Source organism: Poeciliopsis prolifica, unplaced genomic scaffold (genome assembly GCF_027474105.1).
Source record: "Poeciliopsis prolifica strain line A6 unplaced genomic scaffold, Auburn_PproV2 SCAFFOLD028, whole genome shotgun sequence".
Taxonomy (NCBI): Eukaryota; Metazoa; Chordata; class Actinopteri; order Cyprinodontiformes; family Poeciliidae; genus Poeciliopsis; species Poeciliopsis prolifica.
The window spans coordinates 902,991-915,502 of NW_026562403.1; the positions used below are offsets into that span (position 1 = coordinate 902,991).

Genomic DNA, 12,512 nt, shown 5'->3' on the forward strand with positions numbered 1-12,512 from the left:
AGGTGATTGCTAATCGCTGTTACCGTCGTCAGCAGTTATCAAGCACTGATAAAAAAAAAGAACAAACTGGACCAATCACTTCTGCAAAACTATACAATCTCCCTCCTTCCATTCATCAGCAAAATCACTGTTAAAGCTGTGTTTCAAAACTTAAATAGCTGCTTAACAATGACAAACTGCTGCAACATCTTTTGGTCTGGTTTCCATGCTCACCACAGTGCTGAGACGACCCTGGTCTAAGTGATTAAAGGCAGTAGAAGAGCTACCATTATAGTCTGAGTTACAAATTTACTACTCCCTTTATTTTTAGCTAATAGTTTAGTTTATGTTTTTCTTAATTTTGTAACATTTTTATTATGTAAAGCACTCGTCACTGAAATGTGATACACAAATAAACATGACTTGACTTAAAGGCAAATGCATACTTTTAAGATTTGTCTTCTTAATGTTGAAAACCGGCTGCACAGTGGTGCAGTTGGTAGCACTGTTGCCTTGCAGTAACAAGGTCCTGGGTTTGATTCCCGGGATCTTTCTGCATGGAGTTTGCATGTTCTCCCCGTGCATGTGTGGGTTCTCGCTGGGTGCTCCAGCTTCCTCCCACAGTCCGAAAACATGACTGCTAGATTAATTGGTCTCTCTAAATTCTCCTTAGTTGTGTGCATGGTTGTTTGTCCTGTCTGTCTGGTGACCTGTCCAGGGTGAACTCTACCTTTCGCCTGAAATGTTCGCTAGCGATAGGCACCAGTACCCCTCCTGACCCAACTAGGGATCCATACAGAAAATAGATGGATGTTGAAAACCTCAGTCCATCCCCATCCATTTTAATGGATGGACTAAGGACTACAACATCCATCAAATGGATTCACACTTTAAACATCCAATGTTTAAAGTGTGTTTTAGTCTATGTTGGTCGTTCATATTAAATCCTGAAAAAATATATTATATTTTGAGGCTGTAACATGACAAATGTGAAAAAGGTCAAATGGTTCTGTAAGGTTCTGTATGTCTCTGGTTTCACCAATTTACTCCAAAGTAAATTGACAGATGGTAAACTAACTATCATTAATTTTTATAAATGGCGACCAACAGCAGCTACAATGAATGTCTCCATCTGTAAATCTACAGCTGATGAAACCAGACAAAATTAAGGCCCTGGGGTAAATTCACAGAGCATACTGCCAAATAGGGACATTTGCAGCACTCAAGTTTGACCAGGACCTTTTAGCTGCCCGGCTTGTGAAGTGATGTTTTAAATAAAACCACATTGTAGCTGTCACAACTGATTCTCAGATTTGTCTCAGGACTGAGGAAAAGGTTAAGCGCATCGTCTATCTGAAAATGCCAAATTCTGAAGTCGAGCACAAAGTTGGCACCCAGATAAATCGTGCTATCACTGTGCTTCAGTTTTCTCATTATCCATACCTTTCATGACATTCACAGAAAGAAACAAAGCTTCATGCCAACACCTACTCTGTGAGAGAGCTCTTTCAGTTCAGCTCAAAAGCTGAGAGCTCCAAACCTCCACACCACAGTGTGGGCAGCGCTGGCACAGCCATGTGCCTAAGAACCCTGACTGAGTGCAACAGTTGGACTAATAACAGAACAAAAAAAAGTAAAATGGACACACAGCGAGGACAGCAATAGCTCCACGGCTAAGTAGCAGGTTGACTGAAGCCCACCTTTTCCATATTCACGAGCCGAAGGTGTCCACAATGCCTCGAAGGTCTTAGTGCCATGAGGGGCGTTGAGCGCTCAAGTTCAGCCACTTCAGGGTGAAGCAAATCACTTTAATATGTTAAGAAGATTAAGCTGGATAAATGTCTAGATACATTTTTTGAAAAGGAATGTAAATCTCCAGTGTTTTTATTTGGGGAGGGGCGGCTCGTGAGTCAGTTGAGACGATCAACACAAACCCACCAAAACGCAACGTGATTGGCTCAAAAAAATTGGGCTTATTTGAGATTTTGCATTTTAAGCTTCTTGAATCTAAGACCATCCCACCTCTTCCTTATTATTTCAAACACCAACCATTGGGACAACAAAACTAGAATGAAAAAAAAAAAAGACATAAAACAGTGGTCACAATTTCATCTCCTCTCTCAGCTTAGACTCAGCTGTCTTATCCTGCTTTAGCTTATGTTATAGCTTTAACTGTACAGGTCAATGTTTTCCCCTTGCTGTTAATCTTCTGTTTGAAACCTGGTTGATAATACACAAAGAAAAAAGAAAACAAACTTTGAGGTATCAAGTGTCGAGAATTCAAAAGAAGAGTAGCTTCAAATGAGGACCCGTTTTTTTAATCTAAAAATTTGCAATCTGAGGGAGTCCGCCTATCAGCCTGCTGTGCAAGAAATTGAGTGTGAAACGTCAGGGCGAAATGAAACAAATAATGTAAAAGGATTAAAAAATAATTTACATACCATTTTTGGTATTTCCAAAACTACAGCATCAGGAAACTAAGAAAGAAAGGAGCTTTATCTTTCCCTCAGATCAATTAACACATCAATAGAGATGATCTCTTCTCCCATAAGCTGCCTCTTAATATCAATATGAATATATTTATCAAACCTAATAAAACAAAAATAATGCAAACTGAAAAGGGAATAAGCTTTTACATCCAAGGTGAAAAACATACTAAAAAAAACTCAACAGGGTCTGCATTTAAAGTCATTTAAAATGAGCTTTACTTTCACACTAACAAACATGCAATAACCTGTTTTTTCTTTCTTAAACTCTGTCTCTTCATGCAGAGTTAAGACAATAAAGATGAAGGGGGATGGCATTATAGAGAGCTAAGCATTATGAGAAGCCCTGAAGCTGTTCTTAGAGAAGGTGAATCAGAGGATTGGGACAAAACTGGAACTAAACCCTGTGCCGGACCATAAATGAGAAGCACAAAACATTTTGGGCAAAATGCCACTAAGCCAAGCATCTGGTTCTTAAGAAAACTTCACTTGATCACTTATAACTTTGAGATTACTTAGTTTTAAAAGTAAGTGCCTCAGTGATCCTGTCAGTAAACTTCAGCAGAGTTTAATTCCTATTTAGGACAAATGAAACCTCAACAATTAAAAGAAACAAATCTAACATTATTTTATGTAGAAGCACTTCTCAATTTCAGTGTTGAATTAGAAATAAGGTGTTCCTTGAATGAGACAGACATAAATTTGAACTTTACCTCTTTAAAGCTACTGAAATGCATATTTGGTATTATGTACAGTAGTCCAATACAACCAAACGGTGAAACTCAGAGACTCAGAGTATTGCTAAAAAATACTATTCAAATACAAATGCTAAACATGTAATGAATCATCCATCAACACAAATGCACACATAGATATAGATTTTATACTTTTAACTTTTTACTTATGAAAAGCAGGAGAAAATTATGCATTTTCAACAAGTTTTACAAATGAAAATATCAACAATCTCATTCACTCTAAAAAAATCAAGCATAATCATGGGCCTTCTGATGCTGCTTAATATGCAAATTAAGAAAGAATAAGGTATATGTGTGTACATTCTTTCTGAATATACTTTGACAAATGTCCAAAGAAAAATGGCTAAAAATTTCAGTATAGAGTTGCAAAACTCCTAGACACATACACCAAAGGACAGTTAAAAAGCAAAGTGAAAGGTGACTCTACAAAGTGTTAACTTATGGGTTTGGAGTGGGTATGTGTAAATTTTTTTTGACATATTTTTGTGAAAACGTTCAAGAGAAATAGTTTATCAAATAGTTTATCAATAGTTTTCTTAGATGCAAGAAAATATTGCATCTAAAGTTTTATAATCTGAAGAAAACAACAAAAAAAAAATCCTTAAAGTTGAATGCAAACTTCTATTTTTCCTTCCTCCAAGCTGAAAACATTAAAGAAAAGGTGCAGGCTTCTTGATGTGCCAAAGTACGGCAGAGTCATCTCCAGATCTCACAGCGATTCTCTGCCAACTGAAGAATGCTGTGGCTCATATAAATAGAAATTTAATCTTGTATGTTTGTCTAAGTATCCAGAGCAGCACTTCTCATGCAGATTATGAATCTCTGTTTAAACAGTTCATGCAGTCAATGTATATGAACTGATAAGAGAGAGTCTGCGTGGATACTGAATAATAATCATGAAGCACAGCTTAAAGTAATATTTTCATTAAAGGAACCGTCATGTCTATAATACCACATGGAAGTAGATTTAATCATCTTGATAAAAGGTATGATTGTCATCCATTGAATTGCTTCTTTCACAAAAATATTGCTTTTTTAATAAATGACGAATAAATGGCAGAAAAATTGACTTCTTTGTAATCAATTGGTGTATGAAAACATACAGTTTTTTTGTGAATAACACCCGCATCTTTCTACGCCTCTGACACAGCAGCATTCACAGTTTGATCCATTTAAGCCTCTGAGTTTTAGATATGTCAAAAAATGACATGAAAAAAGTTTAGTAACTCAGTGCTGCCATATTTACTGCACATAGGTGCCACAGCTACAAAATTAACACATGTAGTGCAAAAGAAATGAACAAATAATAACAGTATTATCATTCTATGATATTCAGATGCTCTGTCTGCACAGATGAAGAATCAGCTTACACAGTGTGGCTAATGCTACTAGCGGATCTATTTTTATCTGATCAATAGGCGGCAGTCTGTACAAGGAATTGTTCATTATTCCCCAGATAGTGAGATTATAGATAAAGAAGTATAAAAAAAATAGTGATTAAAAAACTGAAATAATGACCCAAGTATTTTACTTTCTCTTGATTCAGTGGTAAGTTTTCACTTTGAACCCTTATCTAGACAAAATGGGAACATGGAAGCAGCTTAATTCAACAGTTTTAATGTATCGGACTAAACAATAAACGTGCAAGTGCACAATCTTTAATTTTCATAGTGTTGTTATCAAACTAACTAGTGGGCTTTAGAAAGAATTCCTCGAATCTTTCCACTGTATCCTCCCATTCATGCAAAATGTTTCAATTGTATATAATTTTTTTTTATTTTTATTTTGCCAACAATTGCACAAAGTGAAAGTGTAGCTGCCTACACTATAGGGTCAAAAGGTAAGAGGAATAAATATTATGTTGCAACTCATCAAATAAAATATATTGTGACTGTAGAATATGCATTAGTATGGTGAAAAAAAGAAAAAAAAAGAGAGGAAGCATGAAAAAGGGGAGAAAAATAAGAATATAAAAAAAGACAAAAAAAAAACGCTTGCACATATATTTTTTCATTGGATCTGTGACAGACTGAGTGAGAACCTCTGTGCGTCACTTGGAGGCTTCACCAGAGGCAAATAATTGTTTTCCTGTCTGAGAATACGCCGGAGGTTTATTGCTTCATAGCGATGAACATGTTTAATCAAGCCAATGCTCCTGGTAGCAGGAGGTTATAATTCTTTCCTCTTCAGAAGCTCCCATGAATCACATGCGTTACAGAGTAACAGGGCTAGGATTGAATGGAGCAGAATACGGGTCAGCTTAACACTGTTATAGTGACATTAGCTCAGGAAAAAAAAAAAAAAAACAACTCTCTGAATTCCTGCCAAACATGCCTCTTTAATCCATCAGAGCCAAAAACACCCACTTGATGACACTGAATATGCAATTAGACAGATATTATAGAAAATATTTTTACTCTTTGACCCAAGGTGGCACAAAAAGGTGTAAAAAGGAGGCCCTTCAGAGATAAATTGACACTGGGCTGATTGAGGGCTACCACCTGCTAGAAATTAAATCCGTTTCCTGATTGCTCCAACATCCCCGACAAGAGGACCTGTCAGGAATCCTGCATGGGTGGACACGTAGGCTTTCCTGGGTATGACAGGGTCTGTTAGAGAGGAACCCCACCCTCGCTTTCTCCGGCATGCCAACACAGAGGAGAGTGGGCAGCGCTGAGACGGCAGCCTGCCGTGGGCACTGCCAGGCTTAAAGCTGCCCTGTCGTCATCAGAGGCTTGCAGAGAAGAGCACTAAGATTCACAAAAAAAAAAAAAAAAGAGGAGGGGGATCGTTGCATTTAAATCCTCTCTCAACGCCCCCACATGTTTTAGCAAAGCATAAAAATCATTCACGGAGAGAGAGAGAGGGAGAGAGAGAGAGAAAGTGAAAAAGAAAAAGATGGAAGGAAATAGACAGGAAACAGCTATTAACAGCAGTAAGCAAGCTCAAGAGATCATAGAGAGGCAGCTCTAATCGCAGTAATGGTTTAAACCCTCATTCCATCCACCAGATGCATAAAGTGTCTACCCAAAAACAAGGCTTTGAAATCCCCCATGTCTAAGAATTTGCCCCGTGGCTACAGTCCTTCCTCAGAAAGAAAGACAAAACTCTCATAAGACGTCTCTAATTTTGAGGTATCTGGCAAAGATAGGTGGATTGCGGTCTGTGTCGTTTACACAAGCGACATAAATGAAAGATGACCATCAAAAGCACACATTTAAATTGAAATAAGTCATTTTAGATACCTACTTAAGCCATTGCTGTGAAATACATGAACCAATGCTTGCAGCTAGCCCTCTAGAACAATTTCATCAAGTTCTATATACAAGCAAAGGGCTGTAGAAATGGCTTAAATGTAAATGAGTGATATAGTTTACCTCAAATAAATTCAATCAGGGATTTTACAGTTTTTAATCTATTATTGCAGAAATGATAATTTAAGATCATAGAAGTTAAAACATCTGAATGACATCGACAAACATGTTTTTTTTTTTGTTACTTTCTATGAAGAGTTTTTTGCTTTCATGTTTCCTTTTCTCTTTTCAGCAGCCCGACTTTATTTTAAAGATTTTTCTGTCCACAAGCCAACTTTGATTGCTCTCCAAAGAGCCTCTAGTTACATGATGAACTCTCACGTCTATTTTCTCTAGTGAATCTAAATATCCAAAAAGAACTTAGGAAGAAAAAATATGAAATAGAGTAAAAAAAAAAGTGTAAAACGAGGAAAATGTTGAGTCTCAAAGAGTGAGGAATATTTCTGATCACAAATATGTATTTCTTTGAAAGCACTATCTAAGTAAGTGATGTCAATCGGGACAAGACTTTAATTGGCAAATCTTTCTGGGATTAGAACTGGTCAGTGATCGTCAAGTCAAATACAGAGAATTAGATTTTTGTCTTCCATTCAGTAAATGCATCAAGCTAAAAACTGCTACAACTTTCAGTATATGAACAGATCTAATGACAGCAAATTATCTGATACACTTTTGGGATTTCATCACAAATCAAAAGAAGAAAAGAAGAAATGGGGATCTTGTAGTCCCTTAATTTTCTGCTGGATTCAAAACTGTTAGCTGTATGAAAGAACCTGCAGAACATGGGTTCTCTTAAAGAGAAATAAGAAATAGTGTGTGGTAAAATAAGGCTGAATTAATCAAAATCAGAATCTGTAGGTCAGACCTCACATCAACATAAAAATTGGTTATTGAAAAAAAATACTCAAAATAAAAAATGAATAAGTTTTCTTAAAGAAAGAAACTAAATTAATCAAATCTATAACTACTAAAATATCCAAGTAAATTAGATGTTCTCAGCTCTTAGCAGTGAATCCCAAGCATTTATTAACACATTGTACCTTTGCTTATGAAACTGTAATCAAGCCATATTCTTATGTAGTTTGGTCTCATCAGCCAAGTTGTATCCCACTCACATCGAGCTGAAGATAATTTTGAGGCGTTTGAGAAAAATAAAAAACAAGAGCTACATGAGCTCAAACCAGGCTCCTAAAACAGAGAAGTGCTTGTGCTGAGCATCAGTTGGGAAGTTTGGATACAGAGATCTGCAGCTTCTGCAACCCTTTGCTTTTGGTCATATGTCCATATTTAGAGGCAGTTTTATGGGACTGCTGCCCACTGTGTTTTATTACAATTACTCAGCAGGCACGCATCCTGTCCCAGTAATGAAGTGGGTGTTACAGTGGGCGGATTTAAGCGGCCACTATTCTGGAATCCTGCTACCGGGTACGAGGTCTAAGTGGCAGAAAGAAACCAACAGCATGTTGTGCAGACGAAAAGTGTGGTGGACAAGAAGACCAATAACAACCCAAACCTTCAGATAGTGCGCCTTTACATAAGTGTCAGGGAAAATGGAGAACCACATTTCAAAGGCCAGTAAATAAAGTTTGTATTGATTAAATCTAACGTGTAATCTGTTTTGCTGTCTGACACTGTTTCTGGCTCTAAAAAAGAATCCTGTAAGACAGCATTATAGATAATACGACCATAGATCAAAGGGAGTTTGGGCAGGAGAAGGGCAATAGATCATGTTTGGACCAGACTGCTTAGCTCTGGAATTCATAAAACTGGCTCCTAAATCGTAATGGCTTTCAATTGAAGTTTTTCCACTTGAGGGTTGTGGGATTTTCTGTGTGCTTTCAGTTAATGTAGAAGTGTCTCTTTTAGACAGCGGATCCAAAATAAAGCTCAGCAGAAAAAAATGCTAAAATAATAATAATAAAAAAAAGTCAAATAAATGTACTAAATATACTTTACCAAACTTCTAAGATACATCTCATGAGTGCGTGTCTAACTATGAAATAATTTTAATAAATAAGCAGCAGGAATGGTTAATCCCGTGTTTAATACAAACAAAATCAGCAGATAACAGAGTGACTTTCTTCTACATAGTCACAGGACTGAGAAAATGACATATTAATTTGATCCTAATTCGAACACATTAATTTGTTTTAATTGAAGCAACATGTTTGGAGAAATAACTCCTAAACTTTCCAAACCTGTTAAGTCAACTATGTCAAGAAAGATTCACAAACACAAGCAGAAGTATTATCTATCGTCTGTACTTCCATTTAAAAATTGAAACATTAGCAGGAACTAAAATTGTTTTTATCTAACTTTGCAAATATTAAATGAGACATATCAAAGTAAGTAATGCAAAGTAAATAACTTACATTAAAGTCTGTTACATGACATTTTTCACTGTAGAAACTATAAGTGTGCGATGTCCAACTCTCGAGGTTCAGTGGAAGCTTGAAAAAGAGTTGCTAGTGCCACCTTCTGTCAACACTGGTTAATTCAGTTCAATACTCAGTCAACAACGAGAGCATAGTGCAGAAGGTTGTATAACATCAGCTGTTCAAACAGGAAGACTGGTTGAAATTTTAAAAAGATGCACATGTTATTTCATGTCTACAGTTTAGGAAGTGATTGGAAACATTGTTTTTTTTTTATTTTTTTAACTTGGTTACCAACAGTGGAGCTGAGGCTGAGAAAGACACTGTTTGTTTGATGTATTGCTGCACTCTAGTGGTTAAAATGTATAATTGCAAATGTGATAAAACGTTGCATGTTGAATATAAGTTTCAATTTAATTCAGATACTTTAAATCACACTAATTCACAACAAAGGTTGTCTCAATACATGTTACAAAAAACATCCTGTTCATATATAGAATTAACTAAATACCTCAATTTAATCCAATCAAGCAGACAGACAGAATTTAAAATCTGCTTTTGCATATACAATGCATTTAAGTGTATTGATCAAATTGATACTTTAATTTTTAATCTATTTAAGGAGACCCAGTGTCTGACATGCCTCTTGATCAGGGGTCTCCAATTCCTGTTCTTGAGGGCTGCTCTTCTCCAACTTTTGTTAACACACCTGAATCTAGTAATTAGATGGTAAGCAAAACATTGTAGGACATTGTTTCATGTCCTACAAATACACCCTGATGTCATGAATGAGGTGTATTTCAACCATCTCATTCAGGTATCAGATTTTGACCTCCGGATCTGGAATAAATATCCCCATTATGCTTGATGTTCTGTGACTGAGAAAATGTCCTATAAGAAGCATATGAAGTGATCATAATCGAGGTCATTGCCATTTTGAGTAAACAAAGCTTATTTTTACAACAAACTCAGCCCAAATACATCTGTTCCTCAAAATCAGTACAGCACCTTTGAGATAATGTTCCAATTTTTAACCCTGTATTCACAAAACTCTTTTTAAGCATCTTTCACAAATTCATATTCAGTTTGCTGTTTCAATCCAAAGCTGCCACTGTTTCAGGCCTTCCAGGGTGATTTAGCAACTCTTGATTCTCTTCAAACCTGTGAGGAAACTCACACAATCCTTACCTTCTCTGCTCCAGGGAAGTAGATCTGCGGGGCTTTCCAAACAGTGCTGATTTTCTCTCTGAATTTGTGATTCTTTGGAATCATAAGGCATTTGTTGATGTCCAGTTCTGGGTAGATTACTTCCAGCCCGCCGCTTTTTCAATGAAATGTGCAAAAAAGGGAGATTCATAGAAAGACATTTGGTTTTCTCTCCAACCACATATTGACAATACAAATTACAATTTACTACATGAACAAAAATACAAATGAAACAGTATTTCGCAAAACGTTTTGAAGCATCATGGTAATTACTTTGTAGTCAGAGTTTATGGAGGCATCTGATGGTACTTACTGACAAAAAGAAGCGTCCAGAGGGTCCAGGGTGCTTTGTGTTGCCTCTGCCTCCACTGGTTCCAAAATGAAGACAAACAACCCCAAAAGCAAGGTGAGTGAAGCCTACAGAAAAGCATAACTTTGTAAAAGTAGCAACAAAAAGATTCACTCAAAGTAATGTTACTCGTATTGTTCATCTTGTCTGGTCCTCTGACCTTTGACTTCGGCAGACCGCATACACAACTGTCTCTTACTGGATATTGTCTCTTTTTGCAGCATCCTCTGTAAATTCAATTGAATTTTGTGGACAAAAAACCCTCCAAGCACCCGAGCAGTTTCTGAAATACTAAGTCCAGCCTATTTGGCAACGATGCGGCGTTTAATGTCATTTTAAGATCTTTGCTTCCCTATTTTGAACTTAAGCAAGTCGTCCCCCCTCCACCCGATGCCAGCTGCCATAACGCACACACTTGACTCTGCCATGTGATTGTGATATGAATGAAGTGCGCGCAGTTTAATTTGAACTTTATCAACAACACAATAAACTTGCATAAAGTGTCTCGTGTTCCGTCTGAACTGAGTGAAATGCGCATTAATCAGCCCACAGCGCGTTGAACGCTGACATGATTTGCGCTGTTTCTGTGAAAATGACGCACTTCGCCTTCACGTCATCGTTCCTCGTCATAACTCCACTGAACACGAGAGACCTGAAGTTTCCGCTGTATCACTGGCTTCCCTGGACGAAGGGCCTCCTTGCTGTGAAAGCTGCAATTCGGACATGTTTCGTTTCGCCTTCACTTGTCTTGCTTGTCATCATTTTCTTTTTTTTTTTTTTTTGTTGTTTTTGTTTGTTTTTTGTCGCACTTGACATTTCGAGGCTGAAAAATGTAGGAAGTGTCTGCGAAGCAAACTGCGACGAGTAAGCCAACCAAAAAAAAAAACCCACACACTTTAGCATTAAAGCGGGCGTGTTAGTGTGTCGTGAGCGTTACCATCATTTTGAAGTTGTGTTGCCGGGCTTGTCCGCAGGTTTGGCCCTCTCTGAGTGAGGCGGCGGCGGACGCTGTCGAGCTGCAGCTGCTGCTGCGCGTGACGTGGAATGGAGCTGCACAAGTGTCAGGTGTCAAAACAAAAAAGACCAAACCAGACTACTGCCCTGTGCCCGCGCTGAATATGTGCACATGTAGGTTTTTCTTTATTTAAATGTTATATACACACTTTCAAGAGTACATGCTACAGAATCTTTTTCTTTCTTTCTTTCTTTAAAGATTTACAGCTTCATAACCATAACCAAAAAGCTCGACAGCAAAAAACACACCTGGTGATCACATAAAATGTCAACCAGACTTCAAACACTGAGAACACATTCATATATTGCAAATTTTCTTTTTCTGTTCATGTTTCAAATTTGCCTTTCTACCGTTTCGGAACAAGGCCTCGTATGCTATGCAGTAGTGATTGTGCAGCATGTACCACATATTTCTGGTGCTCCTAAAGCTCCCTTTGGTTTGTGCTTTTCTGTAGCTGAAATATAGCACCCAAACTTATGGAACAGGGCCCCAGTGACTCTTTGCAATTTATCTAATCTGATCTCTTTATTACCTGATTTTCATTCACCTAATGTTGCAATTTGAAGAAAACCTGTGCTACAAAAGCAGTGCAAGTTTGTATTTCTATATATGCATAGTACAAAAAAGGTACTGCATTAAATTGCTCTAATGCAAAAAGCTATGGTACGCAACATTTGAATTCCAGAACAAACATTTGAATTTTGAATTTCTTCTCCCATATATTTTTAATAGTTTGTATCTACGCAGACACGAAAGTGGGAGCTTTGTAAGGAAACTCTCAAACTGTGAAATGAATGTGAAATCCCTGCATTCATTTCCTGGTCAGTGTCACAATTTGGTGATTTGTCATCAAAGTCTGGCCTTAGTGAGTAAAGATATAAAAGTAGGTTTGTGTTTCTGGTTTTAGTATTGCAATATTCGAAGTCAAGTAACTAATGACACTTCAGACTTTAAATCCAAATTATGGGTTGTGCACATTTACAGAATCACACCAGCGGGCACCAGACGGCTTAAGATAACAGCGAACAAGTTG

The 12,512-nt window shown here is 37.3% G+C and overlaps 1 protein-coding gene across 1 annotated transcript in view; it reads right to left on the reverse strand.

The window, feature by feature from the left end:
- LOC129371957 (phosphatidylethanolamine-binding protein 4) overlaps nt 1–11,512 on the reverse strand; it is a 60,608-nt gene extending 49,096 nt beyond the window's left edge. Inside the window, exons 1-3 of the mRNA XM_055048875.1 lie at nt 11,402–11,512; nt 10,429–10,532; nt 10,098–10,230 (exon numbers count right to left, since the gene is read on the reverse strand). Coding sequence (XP_054904850.1) covers nt 10,098–10,230; nt 10,429–10,532; nt 11,402–11,407 — 243 coding nt within the window. The 5' untranslated portion in view covers nt 11,408–11,512. The remainder of the gene's footprint in view (nt 1–10,097; nt 10,231–10,428; nt 10,533–11,401) is intronic.
- Nucleotides 11,513–12,512: the final 1,000 nt, after the last annotated feature.